Source organism: Amphiura filiformis, chromosome 6, assembly GCF_039555335.1.
Source record: "Amphiura filiformis chromosome 6, Afil_fr2py, whole genome shotgun sequence".
Classification (NCBI taxonomy): domain Eukaryota; kingdom Metazoa; phylum Echinodermata; class Ophiuroidea; order Amphilepidida; family Amphiuridae; genus Amphiura; species Amphiura filiformis.
In genome coordinates, this window is record NC_092633.1 from 67,678,425 (window position 1) to 67,696,233 (window position 17,809).

At 36.4% G+C, this 17,809-nt stretch overlaps 1 protein-coding gene across 1 annotated transcript in view; it reads left to right on the forward strand.

Moving 5' to 3' along the window:
• LOC140155896 (alkaline ceramidase 3-like) overlaps window positions 1-17,809 on the forward strand; it is a 40,496-nt gene that overhangs the window by 16,584 nt on the left and 6,103 nt on the right. The window contains exons 4-10 of the mRNA XM_072178899.1: window positions 1,401-1,453; window positions 9,938-9,990; window positions 11,944-12,061; window positions 12,843-12,898; window positions 13,875-13,976; window positions 15,887-15,991; window positions 17,023-17,068. Of these exons, the coding sequence (XP_072035000.1) occupies window positions 1,401-1,453; window positions 9,938-9,990; window positions 11,944-12,061; window positions 12,843-12,898; window positions 13,875-13,976; window positions 15,887-15,991; window positions 17,023-17,068 (533 nt within the window). The remainder of the gene's footprint in view (window positions 1-1,400; window positions 1,454-9,937; window positions 9,991-11,943; window positions 12,062-12,842; window positions 12,899-13,874; window positions 13,977-15,886; window positions 15,992-17,022; window positions 17,069-17,809) is intronic.

The following is a 17,809-nucleotide window of genomic DNA, read 5'->3' on the forward strand; positions in this document are numbered from 1 at the left end:
GTGCCTCCGTACGCAAATCCAGGATTTGAAATATGTTGAGGCAATACATAATATGTTTACTTACCTGCCTGATGGATGACAACCCAGCAATGTGCTGCATAAAGAGTTATGTAGTAGATACGCCATGTTGGAAATAAGTTCTCTGGAATTGAAGGGGTTTTAGTTTTAGGACAGTTTTTATAAGGGAATGTACAATAATTACGAGCCCCGGGGTAAAATTTGGCATGCCAAAAATTGCCTCCCCTCCACTATTCGGCCTGCCAAAAATTGGTGCCCCCCTCCCTCTCGGTCTGCCAAAACATTTTGCCCCCCCCCCCACCTTGTACATGCAAAATTTTGGCGTTCCCAATTTGGTGTAGACAATTGTTTAAATGTGGGAAAAGGGACAATATTTTTAAGGGCCCCATTCAAAGATCCCATCGCAAGTGTAACAAATGAAATTGTGTATAAATTGCTTGTGAGTGAGGGATATTTCATTAAAATATTGTCATTAGTTATTTTTAAAATGAAACATTTGTCATTAAAAAGTGAAACTCCCATTCAAATATACTGCGCCAATAAAGTATCCTTACAGTTGGAAAAATAATCACAATTCCCAAACTGAACAATATTGGGGTAAATTTGTTTTTTTAATAGATGCACTAGCTAATCCTGCACATTATGACACCACATTGAATCCAATGTGACTTCAAGAATTTGATTAGACGAATGTCCAGTTTTGAAAGTGACAAACTGGCCTATTCAAAATCCACAGACTAGACATGTGGTTTGAGAGTGGTGAATGGCTAATTTATGCGTTTGGCTTTAATTTAAAACAAAAGGAACAAAAGAAAACTGAAACAAAAGAACTGACAAATAACATGAAAGTTATGAAAAGTACAGTGAAGTAAAAAACTGAAATAAAAACTGCTTTAAATACCGGTTAATTGAAGAAACTGTGTTGTCTCTTTGTTTTGCTTGTTGGAATATTTTTGCGCCTTGTATAGGCCAGTTTGTCGCTTTTAAAACTGGACCTTCGTCTATTCAATTGCTTGTAACTTTACTTCCTGAGGTCACATTGGATTCAATGTGGTGTCATAAATGTGCAGGATTAGATAGTGCATCTATTAAAAATAACAAATTTAACCCAATATTGTTCAGTTTGGGAATTGTGATTATTTTTCCAACTGTAAGGATACTTTATTGGCGCAGTATACATGTAGGCATATATATTACATGCAGTTTCGTGTAAAATGCCTTAGCCGGCTATGTTGCACAATATACTAGGCCTATACTATTCAAGGTGCAATGACTGAATTTGGTGATTTTTCGCAAATCGCTAAGTGACCTTTTAGTTATCCCCTCACAAAGTTACCTTCGTTAATTCTTATCGTAATTTATGACTTTTTATTTTTTTTCAGTTGTAGGCTGTGGCTCTTGGTTGTTCCATATGACTCTGCTGTATACTATGCAAGTAAGTAAACCCCTTGGGTTGCATGGGGTAATTGGTAAAGTTCATAGGCGTAGACCGGGGGGTACCCCCCCATATTTTGCCAGGGGGACGGTCCATACAATCATTCCAATTTTTTCCAACCACATCCCCCCCCCCATAAAAAGAAATCTACACCACTGGTAAAATCGTCTTTGTACATTAGTATTTTCTTACCTCGATCATGTCGATGTACAAACTGAGCCCATGAACACTAGGGTTGGATATTAAAAAGAAGAAAAAAGTGAATGTTGTTGCCGAGACGTTTCATCCATGCTGTTATATAGTCATATTATTACTGTACTAAGGGACCGTTCACAAACACTTGTAAGGGGGGGGGGGCTGATGGGGGGCCTTGAAATGTTTTGACCCTCCTAAGGGGGGCCCTGAAAAAATGGCCACAAATTGAGTTTATATGCTTTTCTATGGGGTTGACCGATAATTTTCATTTCAAAAAGGGGGGCTGACATTTTCGAGGTCTGTAAAGGGGGGCCCCGAAAAATTTTCGCGATAAATTTTTTTTGCATCAGGCCCCCCCTTACAAGTGTTTGTGAAAGATATATCTTATTAGTTCAAGATGCTTTCAAGTTAGTAGAATGACCTACTCTGAACTGCAAAATAACTATCGACAATCTGACGTTAAATAACGACAACAAATAAGCATTCAGTCAACACAACTTTATGTCTATAGACTTACACTGCAGAGGTTCTCATCTTTACAATGGCTTTACAAAGTGATGTCAAATTTGCTTTACTTCATCTTTGATTATATAACAGAATCCATTGCAAACATTATTTTCGTTGATGCATGGCTAGGGCAACTTTGTGTTGCCCGAGGAACAAATCGACGACGTTAAGGGTTGGACCTATACTGCTTCTGTATTTATATCCTGGGATTTGGGCCCGGGATTTGGGTTTTTTTCTGTTAAAATTAACTTATTAACATGGTCCTCATATGTCCCTGCACATAGTTACATATTTTATATTCATATTTCACTTTAAAAGTTCTATATAACACGGTCCCTGATTATATCTGCAATCAAGATTGAAGATTGAACTATAGCCCGAACCTTCAAAAAGCTCCAACGATCGATGAAGAAAGTTCATCAAGCAATTATTCTGTTATTGATCTATTGTAGCCTGGCGCTTTGCATAATAGTTTCGCCATCCATATGCATATCGCTTGGCAACAGAAAACACAAAATACTATCGCTTTATATTTTCCTCTATACGACAGAAAATGAGAAGTAATATAAGTGTTTACCGGTCTTTTCAAAGATACTAATCTTACAGGTGCGAGTGATCAGGATGATATGGTTCAAAGCAGAGGTACCGCGGGAACGTACCAGTACAGCGCAGCGCGATATTATTCAAAATTTGTTTTCACCTATTGCTATGCATGTAGTTAATAATCTGGTTATTATCATGATTATATATCACTTCGTCAGCGTATGTTCCCCCGGAATTTTGAAGTGGTGGGTCTTTGGGAGCTGGCGGAGTAGCGGTAAAAGGGGGTCTTTTGGTGCTGGGAACAAGTAAAAGGAGGTCTTTTGGAGCTGCGAACAGTCAAAAGCAATTCAGGGTCTTTCCAGAGGATGATTTAAGGAAGCCCCATCATGCACTGTAAAAGTGTTATCACTAGAGTTTCAATTGCCACTTTACTTTTCAAATCCCATTGAACTCTGTGCAAAAGATGTTGTTTTAGAATTGCCCGTGAATCATTATTACTTGGTCGATTTCAGATCGAAAGTGATGTATGCATGAAGGATAATTCACACCTTCTGTAGATAACATAAAATGTGAAATCGACTGGCATTTTGAATGTGTATTTATTGTAAATATATCAGTCCAAATTCAAATTTAACCATGCACGTGTGTATGCAGTGGGCGGGCAGTGGTGTCATGTTCACTCACACAGCTGTGCTAACCGCAAGACTTGCTGGGAAGTGCTTAAATCATCCTCTGGGGTCTTTCTTGGCATTCTGGATGAAAATTGCCTGAAAAACCAGAAATGTGAGGAATGCAATTTAGCTTATATTAAGGGTCTTTCCTCCCCCCAATATTTTGTCAGGGGAGTGGTCCATACAATCATCCCCCCTCAAATGTTGACGCCTGTACTGTATGTGGGTTTCTGACCACTGACCAAATTAACCTCATTTGGCCATTTTAGCCCAAAGGGTGCCCATTTTTGCGCGCTTTGCGCTAATATATTCAACTTTTGCACCATATTTCATCATTTTATTGCTTCGATATGGGGAAATTTTTCGCGCGCTTCACGCGCATTTGTACCATAAGCTTATTTGGTCGCCGAAAGGTGCTGGATTCACTATACTTCAAGAAATCCCCCCATGTCAAAAAGAAATCTACGCCACATGGTACACCCCCTTATCTCTCTTTCTACTTATCCCTCCCCGGGAGTCACTCTTTGAGTTTCATTTCTTCTTCGGCATGTTTCTTGTTTTCGACATGACGCAGCATAACCGAATTAAACATTACACGGAGTAATTGTCTTTATTGAATGATCATTCAAACCACTAATGTTGACGATGAAATCAATAAAGCCATTAAATCAACACTCTGAATCCATACGCATATTCCCGTATTTAAAATACTCGCTGTCTAAATATTGACAATTTTTTGTTCTCCACGCTGTTAGTTAAATATTAATTATGTAAGTAATGTAATCAGTGGCGGGAGCAGGATTTGAATAGGTCGTTATAAGATCCACAACTAGAAGTTCCCTCTAATAATATTTTACAAAATGTAAAATGGTACTGATGTTTAGGCTACTTGTTTATGGACTCATTTATAGCGTCATTACACATCAATGCGTCGGTCACTGGTTCATTATGTAAATAAAAATTCCTTTAAAAGGAATAGGGCGGGCAAATGAAAAATTGTCAAGAGAAATGAAAGAATGAGTAAGTCAAGTTCACAATTAAAACAGGAAAATATGACACAACATCGATTTCAATGGGGAATAACACAAAAGTATAAACAAAGTTAAAAGAGTTTTTAACTTTATACGTTTATACGTTTGTTATTCCCCCATTGGAGGTTGTGTCATATTTTCCTTGATTTTAATCTTATATCTATTGCTTATCCTTTGTTCTCTGCTGGTCAGTTGGAACAGATTTTCCCTGTTTTTATATTAACCCTTCACATCATAACAGAAGACGTTTTATGTTAAAATTTTATATAAAACATTGTTATAAAACTTTTGTAGATAATAGTTATTTAAAACATTTTCGTAATCATACCTAGAGTTTTTTTTATCATCAGATAGAAAGACTTCTGCTCATCTTCTCTGGTGAGACAACAGGGCTGGGGTATCTTTCCATATCAAAGTTTTAAAATCTGTCATATCAATTTCCTCAATATGTTGTTTTGATACAACTTATGAGGGGAAAAGTTTGATTTTACAATATTTCGATATTATTTTTTAACTTTGTAACTTTATTATGATTAACATAACTATATTTCAAAGCGTCAAACTATATCATTATTTTGTCCCAACAAAAATAATCCAGGGAATAAAATATTCATTCATATGTTTATTTATTTTATTCAACCTGGGCCATTTCTACTGGTGCACATGCATTCTAATAATTTGTCTATAATACCTTATACAAGCATCGGCAAGCACTATTTGTCACAAGATTTGAAAAATAAATAGCCTATGTACACACTGAACACAATGCACATACAAGCTGTATTTAAGTACATGCCGAAGCTATCAGCATACAATGATATATATGACCTTCACGATGCTATTAATTTAGCCCAAAGATTAGGAAAACTAGCAAAACTGGTGAACTGGTACTGTTCAAATAAAAACATCTGCAAATCTTGCTGCAATTTCCAAATAGTATTTCTATTACTTAAATAATAATTTTTGTTATTTCTTTTAATACAAACACATTACTGCCTATGATGACTTTATCGTATTACTTACATATCAAAATCAAGTAATAATTACAAAACTCGCCGTAAACTATCACCTCTGTGGGTGTTTGGGATATAACCGGCACGAATATTTTCTCAACACTGCGGCATGTGAGAAAGTAGGTCAATAGTCAGAGAATACAGGGCGGGTGCGGCACGCCGCACCCGCCCAAAAACAAGGCCGTTTTAAAAGTTGCATCTGAGTGAACTCTCAATCAATACAGTAGGCCAGGTATATTTCATATGATCTTCTGTGGAACCTGAGAACACATCGGACACACCAAAATTGCATTCTGAATACGAGGAATGTCCTTCTGAGATCAAATAATTTTGATTTTTTTTTAAATTCGCGATACAATTTGCGTGGCAAATTATTAAAAACTAACATTTTTGATAATTTAACGGTCCTCGAAGTAAACTTTAGAAATCTATAATGATAATGTACTCAAGGTGTAGGCCTAGGCCTATAGCTATGTAGGCTGAAAAGCCGACCAAAATGAAAATGTTGACCTTTCGTATTGAAGTTTCCAAAAAAAACTAAAATTTGTTGGTCTTTTATATTTATAAAACTTCATGTATATCTTCATGTCTTTGAAATCATAATCTGAGATATCAACATGCATGACAGGTGTTAAATAAAAACAAAAGCTATGAGCATAAAACTATAGGGTAAAGTGGGGCATTAGGGACCCCCATTTTTAGATTTCATCATAGCTGACTTTTATTTAATACTTGTTTCTGTTTTTAATGGTTTCACTTGATAGAGCTGTTATTCAGCTATGTAGCACAGGAAAAAAATGTGCCAAAAATGTGTTCATTTTCAAACGCCATGCATTTATTTACAGTGACGTCAAGTGGTCCTTATTGCCCCAATGGTGGGGCATTAGGTACCACCAACAAGTATCATGTTTGTTGACCATTTTGAGACCTTTAATCATTCTTAAGAGTTTCTTTTTTAAAGTCTTATATCAGTATGGTGTTTATTTTATGTGAGGAACAACTGACACATGCAGTCCTTGTCTTTTCAGTCCTCTTCCGAACCCACAACTTCTCCATATGCAATATGCCAGAAAACTTTACAAAACATGCACTGGAGTCAACCACAACCAACTTGACCAATGTCCTCCAGTCAACAATTAGGACATATTTTGTCACGATCATCTTCATTGTCTGACTTTTTGCTTCTTTGTCTTCTTTTATTGGCTTGGTTTTAGGGTTCTTGTTACTTTTGTTGGTTGGTTTTGACTTCTTGTTCAGCAACATATTGTACATATGGGGCATTAAAGGGGCATTTCGTGATCCACAGCCTCATCCCCCACTTTTCCCCAAAAAGTTGAGATTTTTACACCACTGGATACCTCTGGCTACATAATGTTTATGTACCAAATATTTCTTGCAGATTAATTCGTTTAGCAAAAATATCGTTCTGGTGCACCAGAACGAAATTACAACACATTGTCTATGGAGCAGTGTAATACACATAATCATGCATAACTCGCTAACGCAAAAGCGGAATCAACTGAAATTTTGGAAATAAGCTTTTTTCGTGGATATCTACTGAAAAATGTCATAAAATGAGGATGCTAGGATCACGAAATCCTCCTTTAAGGACCACTTCTAACTTCATTATATGGCTATGATTTGACCCTAAAATGTCATAGTTGGGTAATTTAACTTACTATAATAAGCCCATTATGACATAAAATAAGCACAAACTTTAAAAGTTGTTGTCGGACAACCGATTCATACATGGGCAATCACAGATATTTCACTGAAAACGTAGTACGGGGCATTACCACCAGATATCGCTAAAATCATATAATTGCAAAATTTTCTTTAAAAGTACATATAGGGTTTATTTTCTGTTCACCATCTTTTTTTATACTACTAATAAGCAAATATAATGTAATTTGTTATACAATTGTGGTCTTAGTGCAATCTTTAAATAAGCATATACCATAATCTGTAATTTACTAAAGAGGCCTAGCGAAAGTGGTGATATCAATCGGAAGTCCACTTTCAACATGACATTTTTTCTCTTCAAATCATTTAATGAGACAAATAAATCTTGATATATGCTTGCAAGTATGTCCTCTTTCAGATGAAACTATCAAAAGTTGTTGATATATACCTCATGTGGAAAAAAAGTATGTTAAATGATGTATTTTATCTAGTCCGAGATACTAAAAAATTCACCGTGTACTTTGAAGATGTCTGCCAAGATGATGTTTGGGTCAAACTGTGATGAGCAACTAACATGAGTGTTACATAAGCACTGATCATTTTTAATGAGTAGCTATTATAAACCACTCTTGCAAGGCATTTTTAAAATAATGGTCAGAATTCCCTAATTTGCATAATAATTACTTGTTTATTGGGTGGTACTTAATGCCCCATGGTACTTAATGCCCCGCTTTACCCTATATAGTAGATCGTATACATGATATAGAAAGACGCACATGGCCATTTCCAACTCAAGCTTTATCAATTGCATAATCCCATAATCATCGTTCAAATACGAAGCAATTAGCAAATAAAGGAAGGTCAAGTTTAATTATGTCAAAATGTATAGCTACATTGTACATGTTTCATGCGGAATTAATTGAAAACTATCAATGATCGCAGGTATAATAATTATGTTTACCGAAGTTTCATTTTCACATGGGAGTTTATTGTGGATATTCATGATAGTAGCCTATTGCTAGACCTATGTCCAATTGAATTTAATTCTGTTCAGATGACAAAATATAGACCTAGTAAACAAATATAAATTTAATTGCAACAAACGGGAAAAGTAGAAGGAAATGTTTTAGTGGCAGAGAGTGGTGTTTCCATTATTATTATTTTTACAAAATTATCATGGAGTATAAAGTAGTCCACGTTTCGTGCGTTTTCAAATGCCTAGGCTGCGATTTTTAGCGGAAGAAAACAAACCCTCAAACACAGCTTATTATTGGGCGGCAAATTCGCATGCAGTGGGGGACTGAAAATTGGTCAACCAAATATAAACGCTTGCAAGCCCTTAATCATCATCCAGGTCTATACGCATGCAATTAAAAAAAAATACAACGGCCCAAAAGTGGGAGAAATTAACAAAAGTCACTTTTTGGTGAAAGACAAAAGGTCCTAAAAAGGCCCCATGCGCACTTTAAAAAAATCTATGCAAGCGCACTTTTCCTCCGAAAATATTGGACGCCCTCCATTCCCTCCCAAAAATATCTTGCGTACGAGCCAGAATGTCATACAATCATGATGGTTGCCACCCCAACACCCAAGCTCTTCCAACACCCGATCGGATGACATACGCTGAATGCTGCACCTTAACGTCATCACGTCATTTCTTCACTTTTGAGCTTTTAGAAGTTTGATGCATGTCAATATATTTTTGTACTAGAACAAACCATTATCTTATCGAAGTACTAATAATAGCAAAATGTTCCCGCGCATTTATGATTATAATGAAGGCATCCCCCTCTATCCAAATATTGACACATTTTGTACCGGCGGAAAGTTAAATATTAAACAAAATCCATCTTGCCCGTAGTTTATCATCGGCGTAAATGGAAGCTAGGTGTCTGTTGCCAGGAACAATACAGAGTGATTTGGATAGAGTCAAGCAGCAAGGAAATTCATTTTAATCGTTTTAATCGACAAAGAATATAGAAAAAGTCTTCAGACCCGATCTGGGGCAAGTTGGCCACCCAATAACCCCGGGTAATACTAAATAACCCCTTTTTTCTCATAAGCTTATACACACAGTACCATTATTGTAATACAAAAAAAGCCATGCCCAAACCCAATAACCCTTCATTATATATTTTATATTGATTAATTTGTATTCAATTTGAGTACAATTTAACCAGCATTCACTTATTTTGTTGCTCTGTTCCCCTTTTACTCAACATGGAGTAATAATTTGTGCTTGTATTTAATTATATGGAAAAATAGTAATTTATAGCATTTCTTACAAATTTGTCAATTTGGCATGACATTGGCTGTCCCAGAATACAGGGCTGACAAATTAAACACTACAGCTAAATTAACTAAAACATTTAATTTCGACCGATTATAATATTATCATTTTTAATGTGTTTTTAAGTAAAAATTTACGCTTGATTTTTTCTTTATTTTCCAAATTAACCCTTTGCCCAAACCCTTTAACCTATTTAAATAGTAAATTAATTTCCTATCAAACACAAAAAACAATAAAGGGAAGTAAAGCTCTAACCCAATGCTAAATAATGTACATGATATCACGTTTACATTGTTGTATTTCATGAAATTTAATACCCATTCGCCAGGTGCAGCCCTTTCTGCACAGATATCCAAAACTATACTTACACTTCCAATTGCAATCGGAAGTCCCGGGTTATTTGAGCCTGGTTCCATCAGGACCCAAGTGTGTCTCTGCACGGAGCAACCATTTAATCAAACTTCCAACTTTACTTAACCCATAAGACATATCAGTCCACTTCTATCTCGGAGCACAACTTAACTCTAGTTTTTGTTGTTGTTGTTTTTCAGATGTGTGATGAAGTGCCTATGCTATGGGGAGTTGCTGTGTTTACCTACTGCCTGTGAGTAAAATTTCGTTTTTCATTTTTATATTCCTGTTATTCTTTATGTTTTTCCTACCCTTACAAAACTCTAACCCACCCCAAACCTTACTACATGTATATAAACCCACCCAAGCCCAACTAACCTTTAACCTAACCCAAAATCATTGCCCTTACCGCCAAAAAGGAATTAGGAGAGAAATTGATTTCACCTGAAAATCGGACCTATATTTAATGTTTTTGAATGCATGAATGTGTTAATAACGTTTTAATTACTTTATTTTGCCTCATTTAATCGAAATTGTTGTTTTTATCGCTAACAAAATAAAAGAGATCCCTATCACATAATTTGGGAAATTAAAAAGAAAATCCTAAAATTCTATAAAATACCAAAACAATACATTCGAGTGCACAAGCTTTTTTCTTCTAGGTAAGAATGTTTTTCTTACATGCAACAGTTTTTTAATTGCAGGTTAGAAATTTGATACGTAAGTCATCATATACAAAATGCATGCATGGACGTATTTATCAAATTTCTAACCTGCAAGGAAAAAGCTGTTGCATGTAAGAAAAGAATTCTTATCCAGAAGAAAACAGCTTTTGCACTCCAATGTATTTTTTGGTATTTTTTTATTTCTAAAATTTATGTGAAAGGTTTCTCCTTCCTATAATTAGCCATAAAAAACTTGATTAATATATAAATAGGCCTATTCATGCATTTACTAAACATGCTAAATATAGGTCCGATTTTGGGGTGAAATCAATTTCACCCCTAATTCCAGTTTGGGGCAAAGGGTTTAAGCTAGTTGGGCTTGGGTAGGTTTGTATATATGTAGTAAGGTTTGGGGTGGATTAGAGTTTGTGTACGGGTAGGAAAATCATTAAAAAACTTGTAAAAAGAAATTTGAAATCGATGGCCATGGACCCCGCCAGGGGGCCTAAGGCAGCCCCCGGACACCCGGCCGTTGACGCTACGCTTTGATTGGTCACTGGAATAAGTTGTTTCCTCTTTTTTTAGACAACCCCACTGGCATCTCTGGTTGGGGGGAATGATTAAAATTTTCTTCCCGGTTGTATTTGTTTGTCACGATCCAAGCCCCCCCCACCCACGGCTCTGAACATGATCGTACCGTCCGTGTTGCCTATTGCAAATTAATTTAGGCACATAACTTAAGTAAAAAAAGCCAACTATACCTGGAGATGGTGTTTCAATTTACACTCTGTTAAGTTTTATTTTTGACTACAAACCTTCCAACTTTGCCGCTGTATACAAACTTACAAAGCATGACCGATATTTCTATAAATACAAAGCAACGAAGTCTTGACAATAAACAAAGGCAGTGAAATTAATGGTGCGTGAAAGTAAATACTATCCATAGTAAACCCAAGTTCAATGACATACTAATAGTATGTATGCCTTCATCGAGGCAGTAATTTCAATATTTTCTCTAACCGTAATGATCGTAGCATAAAAATGTATACATTTCGGTCAGAAAGCCGACCAGCTCTCACAAAATGAAAATAAAGTTGGCGAAATAACTCCCTTTCAGAAATATTCCAGATTTGAAATCCTTATTTTATACCCTTAACATCATGCCAACAATGTTAAGGTAACTCCTTGCTGGGGAGGGGGCTGATTTACAGAGATGCCAGTTTCAGGTTTCAAATTCCCGCATTTTTATTTATTTTCAGCCTGTTTTCGGCCTGCATTCATGCGGTTTTCAGGTGTTTTGAGTGAAACTGACTGACATCTCTGATTTAGCAGACATACCTTCTCCAAAACTCCAAATCGATCAACAAAACGCTATTATTAATATTACTATTATTATTATTGTTTGCAGAACTGTAAACATAATAATATTGTAATTATGCCTTCATGTATTTGAAAAATTATATGGCTTGAGCTCAATGCCTGACATTATTATATTATGTAACTCAATTTGTGTATAACATTTTACATTCTGTATACCGCAGATGGGAAAGCAGAGCACCCCTGGAATCATTCAACAAACGACTAGCTGCAAGTCAGTTGTTAGTAACGTGCGCAGTTACTGGAGTGTGTGCAACAACCCGTGATCCACGGATATTTCCAGTAAGTAGGCCTGCATTTTCAGAAAAACTCATATACGCCTATAAGTAAGCATTAAAACGAGCAGAAATTTAGCCTAATTTTGGATTGGTCATGATTAGTAATATCAAATCCTGCAATTAAGTGTACCACAGATGGGCAGTGCTGCCGAGAGCCATTACGGGCCCGGGCGGGTAAAATGACCGCACGGGCCCCTTTTTTACGGGCACCCTGAGGTATTTTTTCTTTGCTTTTATGGATGCTTTCTTTATTTTTTACGGGCCCCCTAGGACCCCGAGCCCGGGGGTAACGCACCCCCTTAACCCCCCTTGACGGTCGGCGGCACTGCTGATGGGAGAGATTGAGTATTTTTTAAATGATTTTAAGCAGCCTTTTCTATACAGAAACACTGGCATGATTTTGCATGTAAATTAGATAATTCCCAGACATAGACTTCGAGGGCCAGTCGTATAAAATAATGAAGGTCAACCTATTTTCCCCAGTCAGAGGGATTAGGCTAGGGCTAATTTCAACCATCATAGCCTATCTGTCGCTAAGAACTGAGTCGCTCCTGCGAAGAAAAAATTATGTTTTCTTAAGGCAAATTTAGTACATATCTCTATTTGAAATAGTTTAAAGCTAAATCGATGGCCTTCATATAATATGTAAAGTAAAGATAAATACCCGACACAGTTCGTGCAGAGAGTTCGGACTATCCAACTGAAGTCAATGTTTTTTATTAGCGTTTTCAGCATATCATAAACAGCTCCTTAAAGTTGACTGTTTTTCTACATTATTTCTCTAGCTATGTTTTGGTGCTTTCGTTTTGGTCCTCACAATACAGTGTATCATCGCAGTAAGGTAAGTATAAAATAACCTGTTCTACGGGTCCGACCTACCCAGAATTTGTGTTTTGGAGAATTTGTTTTATTTTGCTAAAATCAGACGTTTTGGGGCCAAAATTGATTAATTTTGGCTGAAAAGTTTTTATTCTGTCGGTCCAACATCTGGGCTATCTCTAGTCTCGGGCCCAAACTGCATGTGGCTCACGGTTTGTTATGAACAACAGAAACCGACTGGGTAGGAAAAACAGGAGGCTACATAGGCACATAGCGATATGTTGTTGGAGTGACATTCAATTTCGGAAAAAACGACACTCGACCATGGAATTTAATTGTAAGTTTGTCAGTATATAAACGGTAAATCAAGTAAGTTTCTTCCACTCTGAAGACTTAGAAACGGTTGTTTGATTCCACTGACTATTTGCGGTCGAAATTTACATAACACCAATGACAGAAATCATCAACAAAAATCGAATCAGGGACTTGTTTTCACTCGAACATCATCAACCGGAAGTGACGTGACACGGACCGACAGAATTAATATGTTTGCAAAAAATCATCAGATTTTTTTTTCAGCTTTTGGTGAAATGTTAGGATAATTTTAGCCTCCAGAAAAAACCGCCTGACCTACCGACCCACTTGAAAGGTCCGCCCGCCCGTAGAACAGGGTTTTTTTGTCGAGTAAAGGTGTATTTTTTGTCCGTCCTTAGAATACTTGCTTCAGCCATCAAGATATAAATGTATATCTCAATCCTTCAACTATTCATGTACAACTTGATTAAGCTGTCTACGTTTCTTACCCAAACAATTTTGTTCAATAATTTTACTTGGTTTAAAAGATTTATATATATTTATGGATGTATTATTATTTTTCCAGTTTAACTTAAATGACTTAGAGATGTTCCCCTTGCAGCTCTCGGGCTTTCATGGGATGGGATGAATATTCTCTTGCTGTGGTCAGCAAACTAATTAATTTTGTTGATTTTATGTCACAGAAACCAAAAATGCGACCCTCGCTTAATGAAGATGGCTCTGATTATCTACTTCATTGGTTCTGTCATGTGGATCATAGATAGAAACCAGTGTCAGTTACTCAGGTAAGACTAAAAAATTGGAGATCTTGCGATTTGTCATCAATCATGTGTAGTATTCCGGGTGTAAAACCTCTTATTTACGCTTTGTGATTTGCGCTTTGAAATTCCTTTGTTATCGGGTGCACCGCATATAAAAGGATTTTCAAAATATTAGAGAGGCGTATATGTATTGGGAAATCGTTATTCTTGACGGTAATAATGTGGCAGTCAGTTGGCCTACTCTCAATTCTAACTTTCCCAGTAATACAAGCTGATTAAAAAAGAAGTAAACTAGAGGGGTTGTAACTACAAATCTATAAGGAATCCTCGGTAAATGGAGAAATCATTGGAAAGAGCTAATTCTAAACGTCTAAACCGGCGTCTAAATAAAAAAATGAATTGTTGCAAGGGCAGTTACCACGGACAAATTATGGATGTGCCGTCCGCCGGTGTCCATTTTAATATTATTTAATATTATTTCCCACACTACATGTGGATTTATTTAATATATTTTTAATTATTGTTAATAATATTAGCAGTAGTGCATGACCCCTGCTTTATTCGGAATCAATATTTTGTGAGCTGGCAAACGTCCTGCCAGGTGATATATACTATTCAATAAACTCAGTTGTCAAGGCAGTATGCCTGCCAATTCCTGGATACCACCATCCCACCTGCATGCGCAATTGTTTTTCTTTCCGATGTGGATTCCTTTTTCTTCTTTTTTTAACAGATAATTCTGAATCTGTTTCTTTCCTTATGTAATTCGATTTTTTAATGGCTATATACTACACACTGGTCAAGACTGTGTAACTTGACAAACAAGAAACTTCACACCGTATTGCAATTTTATCCTGATAAATGAACCGAGTTGCTAATGGGTCTTCATACTGTGTTGCACCAGATTCACTTTCACGGTCGAGGTCAATTTCATCTATTTGACTCGCCTATGCTTATACAATGCCGCCAAAATATTTACAACCTACGCGGTCAAGGGTTTCGGCCAAGCATTCATCGAAAGGTCGATCCAAAATAATATAAATAATAATTTGTTATTTTGAAGACAAATCACAACATCTGGGTGTAGATTTATGGAAATGACTGTCACCAGGTTTGAATTGTTTATAAGATACTAAAAGTAGTACAATTCTACATGAAATTATCCTGGGAAATATTTATATTAAACTTATACGACCATTAGGTCGTTAAAAAATGAGGTGTTTTGATCCAACTCGCCCCCCCCCATCGGAAACTCGCCTCAGGAAACCTGGGAGACCTGAGGAGGAGAGACAATGAATTCTAATTACCGTCATATAATAATGATGCTTAAGCAATACAAAGAGTCTTGTTATATTAATAAAATAAATGCTCGTTCATATTCTCATTTCAATAATGAATTATCTTACATGCACTAGGATCTCAAACCCCAGGTCTTAAAGCAGCTTAAAGCTGATACTAGTTCTTTGATGCTGACTGCACATTAATAAGTTTTGAATGTCTTGGGTATACATCACAGCACGAGGTAGTAATTGTCATGAAATAAAGGCAACGTGGTACATACGCAGAGTTTCGACAACTTAACAAAAGCAACATAATGAGTAATTAGCAAAGTGTCACGTTATTCCAAGAACTCCCGCAAGATTCCATTTGCAGGAAATTACATTCTGACACGTAGCATGAGTACAAACCAAGAGGCATTAATTTAGATCTACAGGTATACCAATAGCTAATTTTTCAAGTCTGGTGTCTAGTTTTATTGGCTCCAACCATACCTCCATGCTCCAATCATTTGTTGGTGTCAATATGAGAATTTACTGGCGTCATAGATATCTAATAGTTTATTTCAAAAATAATAATACAGTACCACTGCACTTTATACCACATTATAAATAAATGCAAAATGATTTTTTTTTTTTTCTTTCTTTAAAATACAGTCATGTTCGCAACGTCTTTCCTCCTGCCATCCAACCCCTGCTGCAACTTCATGGATGGTGGCATGTTTTTGCAGGTAGCGCCAGTTCTACCATTATTCTATTCATGTAAGTTGTAATTTTTAATTTACCTATTTGCTAGATGTTGTACAATGATCACGTGTACAGGTTGCCTAGCCCTAGCGGACCCCGACAAGTGTTGTGCCATCTAAAATCTATTTTACACGAACTTCTGCCGTAATTCGTAGCAAAGACTCATGTCATGGCATACTTTTAAACTTTCAAGATTATGTTGAGGGTTCAATTCCCGGAGGGGGTACTCGCATGTAAATGGGGTAAGGGTATTTGCGGCGGTCAAGGGTCCCTTTTTCAGGCTCCCCGGCAGTTCCTTAAGACCCACATTTGGATCATGCTCCAGTTCTTTGAGCCTCAAACTCTGGCAATTGTAGCTCTTTAGCCAAAATTTGGAATATTTTTAGCTCCAAAGCTTATAATTTAGCCCAATTTTAGTTCACAAGACCCACCAAAAATGTTGAAATTTCAGTTCATCAAGCCCCTATTTTTCCCAAAATCAGTTCTTTGTTCCCAAAGTTCGGCGCTCCGCGCCGCACACCCACTACCAAAATTTCAGTTGAGTGCCCCCCCCCCGGGTTCAATTTTGTGATTTTATTTTGACTCTACGTTATACTGGTTGAATGATTACAAACACATTATTCCACACGAGACAAATTGACACACTGGCGATGGCGTTTTTCTGATATTTCAACGCATTTAATTTTCGGTTTCCATAACAAACAAAGCAATAAAGTAGTTCATTGATTAATTGAAACCAGTTGTTCGCAAATATGTACAAATATGGGAAGATAAGCTTGATTCTTCATTCGATCCTTCAAGATGGTCTGTTATCTTTAATGCACCCCCTTTAAATGCACAAGAAGTACTAAACTCAGATGGTTTCAGTTGAGAATAATTCACAGAATCCTGGGTACACTTGAGTGCATTATGATTATACTGAGAAAAGATTTTTGTAATCAATATATAATATAGTTTTTTTAATATTTTGTAGTGTATTCGAGTGATTCTTATAATATAGCATGTACTTTGATATGATCATAATTATTTGACTTTGGCTGTTTCAGATATGACATTAGGTGCAGAGAGTTGAAATATCCGTACAAAATAGGAGTAAGTATGACTAGGAGTAATATTTGGTATTTATCATAAATTATGCACTATCGTATATTCAAGTACTCACCCCCTCAATTCCGTGAAATGTGGGCACACTGGTGGGGATTGTAAGGTGGGATTACAATTAAAACGCCTTGGTGTGCTCCAGGGGTAGGGCGTGCAATTTTGTAATCCCCACCCTGCAACCCGATGGGACAAACAACGGGAAGAAATTTGGGAAATATAAGGATTTTCAAGTGGTTCTAAACTGCAAAAAGAGCAGACTTAATAAACACTTGAACACTTTAATGGCTAAGGTTTGTACACTGAAGGTATAGGGTGTTAATTTATAAACACTAAAACACCTAAAAATATGAAGATGTGTATGTTTTTTTAACACAAGATAGTGTTAAAAGGCACATTTTAGTGAACAAATCTCACGAACGAGCATTTGTTGTTATATGCTTGGTCTAATTTTTATCAATCATTGAGTGCAATATATAGGCCTAATGTCAGGGAAGGAATGTGAACTTGTGAATACATAAAATGAGATTGTGGTTATATAATTATACCAATTATATAAGTTCAGTTGGGCGACGTAGTTAGGATCATAGGATTCGTTCGGATTAGACTTGGAGTAATAGAGAGTGAATATTCCATTGTGTGGTCTGTCTTATTTGAAAATTAAAATGACCTTTTAAATATATTTAATACGAACATACTAGTAGTTGCTGGAATTTCATGTATAGCTGCAAGTGC